At 37.9% G+C, this 10,071-nt stretch overlaps 1 protein-coding gene across 1 annotated transcript; it reads right to left on the bottom strand.

Moving 5' to 3' along the window:
- Positions 1-1,061: 1,061 nt before the first annotated feature.
- Prpf38b (pre-mRNA processing factor 38B) lies at positions 1,062-10,071 on the bottom strand. Its single transcript, XM_027922018.2, has 6 exons — positions 9,504-10,071; positions 6,751-6,819; positions 6,313-6,464; positions 5,943-6,003; positions 3,444-3,667; positions 1,062-3,104 (listed from the first exon to the last, which is right to left on the bottom strand). Exons 1-6 carry the CDS (start codon positions 9,783-9,785, stop codon positions 2,243-2,245), a joined length of 1,650 nt encoding a protein of 549 aa, XP_027777819.1. The 5' UTR covers positions 9,786-10,071; the 3' UTR covers positions 1,062-2,242.

Genomic DNA, 10,071 nt, shown 5'->3' with positions numbered 1-10,071 from the left:
CTGGAATTTAGGTATACTAGAAAACCAATTTTCAATTTAAGGTAACCCTAATGGCTTTCATTACTCAAAAGTAGGTTTTTCTAATTTCTAGGTTATCTATACTAGTATGTTTGATACTCTTGGGGGAAGGGGGAAAGCTGGAAGTGGTGGCACACACCTATATTCCCAGCTACTCAGGAGGATCACAACTTGGTGAAACTCTTTTTGTCTCCAAAACTGACTGGGGATGTAGATCCAGAGGTAGAATGCCTCTGGGTTCAGTCTCCAGTACCAACCCCTGACCCCAAACAGGATTTTTATAGCTAATTCCTTCATTTAGTTTTCTTAAATTAGGCACAAACCCACATATGGAACATCTTTTCTGTTTCACAATACTGGGGACTGAACCCATTGGTGCTCTCAAAGTTACATCCCCAGTCATTTTTGATAGGGTTTCCCTATAATTGCCAAAACCGGCCTTGAACTAGAGATCCTCTGACCTCTGCTTCCAAAGTATATGAACACTACCATGCCTGGCTAGGGAAGGCTCTTCCAAGCGGACTTGTTCGTTCAACTTAACACTATCACAAGGTGGCTCTGAGCACCCTTCAGTTAGCCAATATAACCAGTGGGTTATAAAAAATGTTGGTATGTGTACAGAAAGATCACTAGACTTGTCAGGAATACTCTTAGTCCTGGCACTGATGAAGCCTATCACTTTGGGCCTCTATTTTCTGTTCTAAAAAGAAGTAGATGGGCTGTCTTATAAAAATGTCCTTTAAGTTCATATTTTAAAGTGATACTTAAAATCCAAATGAAATTATTTCAATAAACACTTTATGTGGAACAAATTAATCAATCAAAAGATCATCTCAGTGACACATAACATCCACTGAAAGGGAACTGCCGTTACTTTGAGGATAACTATCACATGTCCCTGAGTTTCTTTAAAATCCACTTGTTGTCTGGGCACTAAGATCTCTCTCTGCACAAAGTGTAACTCTATTGACATTTTATCAATTTCCACAACAAAAATACCTTTAAAAAATGTTAACAAATGGGGGAAAAGCCAACACCCAGGATAAAGGATTTAATCCAGTATTTATTCCACTCGTGATGTTCTTTGTAATCAGAATACAAGTCATAAGAACAATCTATCAAATAATTTGCTGATAGTCTTAAATAATGCAGCACAGCATTACTTTTAATACTTCTCCGTTCTAGATTGTTTAAAAACTCAAATAGCAATCTTCATTATTGATAAAAAAAGTTTTAAATTTTTAAAAAAGGACACTATATCAAGCTGTTTCATAACTTAAGTATTTTTCCACTTATAAAAATGCTTTGGAAGCTTGAGCTTGAATCTGTTTCTCTACTCATCTGCCCCACCCTCTCCCAATTACAAGTTAGTATAGGGTTGCTGCAAGAATGCTAGGCTTTAGACATTAATTTTTTCTTTAATATAGTACTTTAAAAATCTGAGAAAGAATTCAAGGAAAAAAGATTACATGTCATGTTGTTTTTTTTCCCCCCAAATAAAAAAGGAAAATTAAGTGAATAAATTTTAGGCATACTAACAGTGTCCCTTTGAGGTAGAATGCTAAAAGGACTTTTGATCAAATCACAGCCTAATTTAAACCTCTGCATCAGAAACTAACCTCTCATAAATTCTCTCTAAAGTTAACTGTGGAGAATAATTAAGTATAACATATTAACAAGTCTTCCAAGATAATGTACAGTGGACAAGAATGTTAATCCTACAACTGCTGCCTTCATGTACATTGAAAGCACACAATTCTCCTATAAGATATCCAAGATCCATTCCCAAAGTCTTTAGCATCCTATTACGAAAAGCACAGCCATGCTAACTTCAGTACACAAACCATAATCCCACACCTACAAAACAAAAATAGAATTAGTGGCAGTTTATTGCCTTATACAAATTTAACCAACATGGCAACCATGCCAAAGGAATTAAAACATTTTTAGGACATATGTACAGACTGTACATTTTAAAAACAAACAATAAAAATGCAAGAACAATCTTGTGCATCATGTATCAAACTCAACAACTGGGTGAAAACATCAATGCAATAAATGGGATTACAAAGGCACTTCCCTACACAAAAGAAGAAATGAAAATGCAGCCTACAGGGAGCTTGAAGAGTGCATAACTACTGCACAATCTGAACTCGGGGGGGAAAAAAAGCAGATTTAATCAAACATTTATAGGATTCAATGTGATCCACTTTTACAAAATTTTTCACACAGTCTCATCTTTGTTTTTATGTTGTTTTTCTTGGCTCTCTTGTTCTACACTTTGGCTCCTCTGATGATCATGTTTTTCTGACTGGTCCTTACTATCGCCATGATCCCGTTTGTGAGAACGTTCTTTGCTTCTGCTACGTTTTCTAGGTTTTTCTTTGCTGGGGCTATGTTCCCGTTTTTTTGATTTTTCAACACTTTCAGTTCTTCCTTGACTGCCACTTCTACTTCGTTTGTTTGATTTTTCTTTACTTTCATTTTTATGTTTACTTGATTTCTCTTTGCTTCTGCTTCTACTTCGTTTCCCTGCATTTCTACTTCTACTTCTACTTCTATGTTTCCTTTCTCTGCTTCTACTTCTACTATGTTTTTTCTCTTTCTTGGAATCTTTTTTGTCATCTCTATGCCGCCTATCATCTTTGTCTTCTTTATGTTTCTTCTCTTCTACCTCACCCCTACTTCTCTGTTCCTTGGACCGTTCTCTTGATCTTTCCCTCTCCTTTTCTCTGTCATTCCCTCTTTCCTTATCATAGTCTCGATCTCGTCTTCTACCCCTCTCATTTTCTTTCTCTCTTTCCCGATCCCTGTCCCTTCTATCCCCTTTTCTATCACGACTTCGACTGCGACTTCTGTGTCTTTCCCTACTCCTACTACTACGCCTTCGATCTAACCCCCGATCAATACTTCGGGATCTTCGCCTTTCTTTCTCTCTTTCTTTGGCTTCACGCTCTAGTCGTTGGCGCTCTTTTTCTCTTTCTAATTCTCTGTCAAAACTAGAAGACCCATGGCCCTCACGATGATGACTTCTACTTCTTGATCTTCTTGGGGACCTCCGTGGACTCAGTGATCTCCTTGGAGATCTAAGAAATGGAGAAGGAAGAAGGAAATTCCAATGAATAAAACGTATTATAAGGACTGAGAATGTAATTCAGTGGGACAGCACTGTCTAGCATAGTCAAGATCCTAGGTTTAATTCCCAAGACTGCGTAAAAACAAAACAAAACTCTGGGTGTAGTGATATACGTCTACAACAATCCCAGCTTCTTGGGAAGCTAAGGCAGGAAGACTAAAAGTTCAAGCCAGCCGTGGCAACTTAAAAATAAAAAAATACCAAAAGCTGGGGATGTAGCTTAGTAGTAGAGCATCCCTGGATTCAATCCCTAATAAAAAGGAATAAATTTACAATTTGTTACGTCTACCTTGAACGTCTGCGTTCAACATGTCTGTCTATCTCCTCAGCACCTTCCTTTCCATCTTTCTTGATTTTTCTAGGTCGCGTTTTAATCTGTTGATCAATATTCTTCTGAACTGGAACTGGAATTCTTGGAAACAGGGTAGAAAACCACTCCAGTTTTGTGAGAAAAGACCGCAGCATTTCTCCAATGGTCATCACACAGCCTCCACCAGCCTTCACATCTAGGTCCTATGAAACACAAAAGATACCCTAATGGTCAAAAAATAAAAAATAAAAAAGCAAAAAGAAAAAAAAGGCATTTCAACACAAACATGAATACTAAAAAAACACATTACCATCTTTGGAATCAAATACAAAAAAATTCTAACAGAAAACTTTCAATTTTGTATCCTAACCTGGTAATGAATGACACATTGCAAAATATTTGGGCTTAGTGTATACATGCAGGTGAGAACAAATCCTGCAGCCTCACGGGCATAAAGGGAACTGATCTCACTCAGGTAATAATATGAAAAAGCACCTTATACTACTAAACTATGTGGAACAAAGGACTTAATTTACATTCCACATACCTACTAAGTACATATTTCTGTGGATACATTTGCACACATCATACCTAGCACTGTAACCTAGCTACATATGAACTATTTCAGACAATTTCTGTCTAAAGGTTATCTTTTTAACAGCTGTAATATAAAAATGAAGCCCTAATAAAACTGGAAGCAATAGCAAACCAACTGCCATGAAGCAGTGAGGTTTCTAATTTAGTTATGTAGAAAATAAATAAATGAACAAATAATTGGAAACGCATAATCCATGATGACCATTGTCTCTGAAAAGGGTCATTACCGCATGAAGGCCTTCTTGCTATGCCCTCTCACAGCTCAGGACATGTTAGTCAGCTATTGTCAGTCCCAAACCTATAGTGCAAGCACACAAGGAAAGTGAGATTTGTTATCTAAACAGGAAAACAAGAGCTAAAGGTAAAACTGCTTGCACTCACACACATTTAAGTGTTCAGATATACAGTATTTCCAAATATAATCGCTGCAGATATCTAAGGAAGAAAACATAAGTTAGCTTAAACAGAGGACCTCAGGTTTGTAAGCACAATAAAAAACAGATTAAATAGAACCATTAAAAAACAAACCTAATACAATTAAAAAGAAGGACATGCTTTTTTATAGTCAAAAGGGAGAAGCATTTTGGTCTTAAAAAGCTCTTATTGGGCTGAGGTTGTGGCTCAGTGGTAGAACTCTTGCCTTGCACATATGGGTCACTGGGTTTGATCCTCAGCACCACATAAATAATAATGATAACAACAATAATAATAAGTATTGTGTCCATCTACAACCAAAAAAAAAAAAAGCTTTTATAAAGAGGAAAAAAAATCTTTAAAAGGTTGTGATTATCACCTAAAATAATTTTTGTGTCTTCCAATTATCAAGCAGTTCAGTAAACAGGTTTAAAAAAAAAAAGGTAGAGAAAGACTAAATCCTCTATGTCTAAATGTGTCATTTTTTTGATGTGAATATAATGGCAAACAAAAATATTTCCATTGGAACCATCTTTTAATTCAACAAATTCTTTGAACTTTTAAAATATGACTACTGCTATATCAGAGTCTACTTTATGAACCTTAAAATACAAAGTAATGGGGAGAAGAGATACATGGCATAATACATGGGTACATTTTGATATCCTGGACTTTAATATGTAAGCAAATTAGTATAACTTAGTCAAGTTTCCTAAAGTAATTTCTAAACATGTTAACAAACTCAAGATGGCAAACTGGATTTAGAATTTTAAAAACATCTAGAATAGCATTGTCTTGTTTTAAATATGTGATGTACCAGGAGCCAGAAAACTAGATTTAGCAGGGCATGGTGGTGGCAAATGCCTATAATCTCAGCTACTGAGATGCTGATGCAGGAGAATGGAGAGTATGAGGCCAGCCTGGGAAATACAGCAAGACCCGTCTCAAAAAATGAGAAATTCAGAATTAAAAGTTCTTGTTTTGTCACCTTCAACCAACCATCCAAACTCTCAGCCTATTTAAGTCAAGCCTAGCTCTACAATTTTGCATTTCTATGCAAGTGGGAATATTTGTATTTAGAGGTTAGAGTGAAGAACTAAAAGTTCCACAAGAAAAAAAGGATACATTTAATTTTCTGTTACATGTCTTTTATCACCTCAATCTGGACCACAGCCCACCTCAAAGTCACTATCAACTGTACAAGTTAGGACCAATACAATATACAGAAACTAATTAGGAAGAGAAATTTTCTAATAGTTATAAAAACATTTAAGTAATTTAAAAACAAAACATACTAAATTCAACATATGATATGTAAAAGCCACCAAGTCCTAGTGAAAGGACTTTAATTCTGAAAGTATGACTGAAATAACTACAGAAAATTCTTGAAGACATTAAATCTCCAATGGAAAGATATTAAAAATAAAAGTAATTAGAAAAAATTAATTATTACCCTTGCTGACATACCTCTTCATCATCAAGGAAGGATTCAAACCAGTCCCAAAGATCTGTAGGGGGCTGCGTATACCTAGAATTGCAAGGAAGATTTATTAAGCTTATGTGAGCCAGACAAGGTGGTGCATGCCTGTAATCCCAATGATTCAGGAGGTTAAGGCAGGAGAACTGTAATCAAGGCCAGCCTCAGCAACTGAGCAAGTTCCTAGGCAACTAAGCAAAACCCATCTCAAAATGAAAAATAAAAAGGATAGGGATATATCAGTGATAAAGCACCTCTGGGTTCAATCCCCAGTACAAAAACAACAATAACAACAACAACAAAAAATTATGTGAATTACGACGAGATATTTATTAAAAATACAGATAAATATATGCTCACCTTATATACATAAATCCAAGGGCTCTGATATATGGAGAATCTGTGTGTGTTATAAGACCCATCACTTGTTTGCGAGTTAATTTCAGAGTAAATAATTTGTATAACAGGCAAAAAGCTGTAGAAACAATTCCTCCTGTTCCAACACCTCGAACCTTTAGGAGAAACAGTTAAAAAAAAGTATAATAATTAACAGATGCTTAGTTAGCATCCACTGACTAATCATGTTAGGATTAATAACCAAGACATAATCCAGAATAAGAATGAAGTATTAACAGTAACACTTTTTGTAACCCAATTCACTGGACCCTTGAGTTTACATTTTTTACAAATTCTAAGATCCACCAACAAATTGTCACTTGAATGTGACAGACTTTAGTTTTCTAATAAACTTAATTATCAGACACAGAAAAACTGAAAAATGCACGTACTTCTACTTACCCCTCCGCACATCCCGGTCTGGCCAGCTGTTTTCCTGCTTCCTTTTTCCCAAGGTTCAACATGCGTGACCTGAAAATAGAAAAGAGGAAGACAACAAACATTCATACTCTGAATTTTTTAAAATTCTGATTAAGCCCAAGTCCATAACAGAGCAACTCTTCCAAAAATACTGTTTACTCACATTAAGTGTGTAAATTATCTTTGGAAAAACTGCTTAGACAGTTAAAGAATACCAATAAAACTACCAGGATTTAATAAAACCTTAATGTGTTGGCAGAGCAGAAATCCCATTAAACTAGCTTTATGCACAGCTAATTTCTACATATGTGGGAGTCAGGAAATGTCTACAGTCTTCATCAATTTGCACAATATATTTGATACTATTCAGCCTTTTAATTATAAATTGCTTAAAATAAAAAAAACTCATTTTAAAATGAAGTTTGAAAAAAATGCCCTCAATATTTCTACTTTATGATTTTAAAAAATTTACATAAAATAAAGTAAAATGCAAAATAACAGAACTTTTATTTGCACATTTTTTCCACAAGAATCAAGTTTATTCCTGATTAAAGATAAAACCACAAAAGTCACTTTACAGAGATTTTCAGTCACTTACAATTCATTTTCAGCCTAATTATGTGAACCAATCTAATTTTCCCCCCAAGAATATAAACTGTATCAGAAATGGAGTGTGAATAGCCATTAATATACACTAAGTAAAATCAAACATGATACAGTATCCTTTTTGCTAAAGGACCACCCTACAAAAATAGCTTTATCTAAAATAGCAATAAAAAGAATTTTAACTATAAAATAGAAGCCAAGAAGTCTTTTGGAAAGATCTCATTTTGTTGTTAAAAAAAAAAAAAAAAATCCTGTTCTTTCATTCTATTATCTTTCTGAAAGTGTATTTCCACCCACACATGGTATTATTTTATACTGCTTTTTAGTGGTACTCAAGTACTACACTGTTTTGCTCAACTCCTGGAGTACTTAACTATTTCTTTTCCCCAGCTTGCTGTGTTAATGTTTCAATTCCTCAAAGACTAGTCAAGGGATAGAAACAAAACAAAATTAAAGTACTTCAAAATAAAAAAATAAAAGGGCTGAGGATGTGGCTAAGTGGTTCAATCCCTGGTACCAAAAATAAATAAATAAAAAATAAGTACAAAAATTAGAGGTCTACATATTTCAATGATTATTTGATACAACCATATTAATGACAAAATCTGGGTCTTTAGTTTTAAACTTAAAAATAATTCCTGGTAGATCTTTAATTGTTTCAAAACACAACGTATGAAAGTTTTCCCCCTACTACATAAACTAGAGTTTAAAACAGAAACTGCCACAAAAGGAGCAGAAATCCAATTTACAGCTTTTCAAAGTTTACTGAATAGAATAGTATGTTAAATATTATTCGACATATTGCATCCATGTTGAAAAGGTCTTACCTTTAAAAAGCTAGTTTTTTTTTTTAAAAAAAAGCTAGTTCACAGTATAACAATTACACCTTCTCAAGACTCTTGTAAGAGAATATTAAATTTACTTCTGTACTCTACATGCCCAGGGTTGAACTGTATTCCTCAAAATGTTTTCTATAAAAAAGCAACTAATATCTCAAAATCTTGAAATAATCTAAACAATTATTGGGGGGAAAGGCAGCAAAACAAATAGAGAAATGTCCTATGTTCGGATGACAGAAAAGACGTGATCTGTCTCAAACTTTACAGACAAAAGATTGTAAATGCTCTAACTAAAACGTTTGTAAAAACTGTTGAGGCTATTATTAATTCTCTTTAAAATACAAATCCATGTTTGGAGGCCTGGAAGGTATTTTTAATACTACATAATTTGCAGGGAAGTGGAAAAAGTCTATCTACTGATGAAGACCAAAACCAATGGCCCAAAAAAAAAAAAAAAAAAAGGTCTAATTAGCTTTTCATTTAACCAGGGAAATGCATTTATGGCGATTGAGCATGATTAATAGTGCATACCTCTACCTGCGACCCTGGGCTGCTCCGAGCCTCGCTGCAAGACTGAGTCAATCCTGCTAACGAAACAAGAACTGAGACAAGAGTGCAGTGAGGAGGCGCCAGGTGAGCTCCCCAGCACAGCCAAGCCAGCACCGACCCTGCCGCAGAAGCCCAGGGCCCAGATAATTCTAAATATGCCCAATGCACAGGTGGCTGAGACCGCTTACTCCTGACTTCCTGCTGGGAAAATTTCCAGGCCTTCTGTACACATCTTGCACTGGCACCTCTCCACCCCCATCCCTCCCACCCCAACCGACACACGGACTGACCATGTCCCTGTGTGGATTGGACAGTACCAACAACACGAGGCCCATATTGAAGTCACTACATGCCCTGGCCCGGGTGAGCGGGAGAAGCACCAAGTTGGCGCCTAATAGATCCATGTCAAAAGAAACAAATTTAAAGCTGTGAACTGGAGAGACTTTTGTTACTCATTTCTCCTTTCCCCTATCCCTCTTGCCCAACATCCCCCAGGGGTAGGCAGGAGGTTGGGGGAAGAGAAATATCGAAAGTGGCGGGCTCTCCTGGCTCTAAAATCTGAAAAGGAAACGAGAGGGCGGCCCCAGCCCGACCCCTCCCTGACAGGCTACAGGCGACAGCTCCCCCTCCGCCCGACCTTCCCCCACCCACAAATCCTCAGATCTCGGGGGCCGCCTCCGCCGGTTTCCTCCATACCTCTTCTGAACTTACCCCCAAGCCCAAGGCCTAGAGGCTTCGTACCTTAAAGTAGATCTCGTCCACCACCTCGTGGTAGGTCTTGAGCTCGTAGAGCTGCACTTTGAAGTAAGGCGACGACAAGATGTTGGTCAGGATCATGGGGTTGAGGTTCATGGTCTTCTCGTTGCCCCACAGCGGCAGCACATTGCCCTGCTTGCCCGAGACCGCCGGCTTCGTGGCGCCGCCGCCGCCGCCGCACTGCTGCTGCTGCTGCTGGGCCGCGGCCGCGGCTGCCTGGTGCTGCGGCTGCGAGTTGCCTGTCAGCGCGGGGCTGTTGTTAGCCATGTTGCGACGGAAGGAAGGAGGGAGGGAGAAGGGAGGGGGGAGGGGGCGAAGCTCGATCTCGCTCTTCGGGACAACGGTCCGGGACCCTACTCCATGGAATGCCGTCAGAAGAGGGGGCCGCCTCGCTGTGCCCCAGCAAGGCGAGAGAGGGCAACCCTGACCCCGAAAATGGACCCCCGGCCGAGAGCAGACACCGAGATGCGGGCTGCGAGAACTCCAGGAAGAAGGCAAGCCGGTGGCCAGGGAGCGCGATCTCTTCCGCCAACTGCCCCTGGGAACAAGATGG

This window comes from Marmota flaviventris, chromosome 10 (genome assembly GCF_047511675.1).
Source record: "Marmota flaviventris isolate mMarFla1 chromosome 10, mMarFla1.hap1, whole genome shotgun sequence".
Classification (NCBI taxonomy): Eukaryota; Metazoa; Chordata; class Mammalia; order Rodentia; family Sciuridae; genus Marmota; species Marmota flaviventris.
Note: the sequence above shows the minus strand (reverse complement) of the source record. Positions and strands in the feature narration are given on the sequence as shown.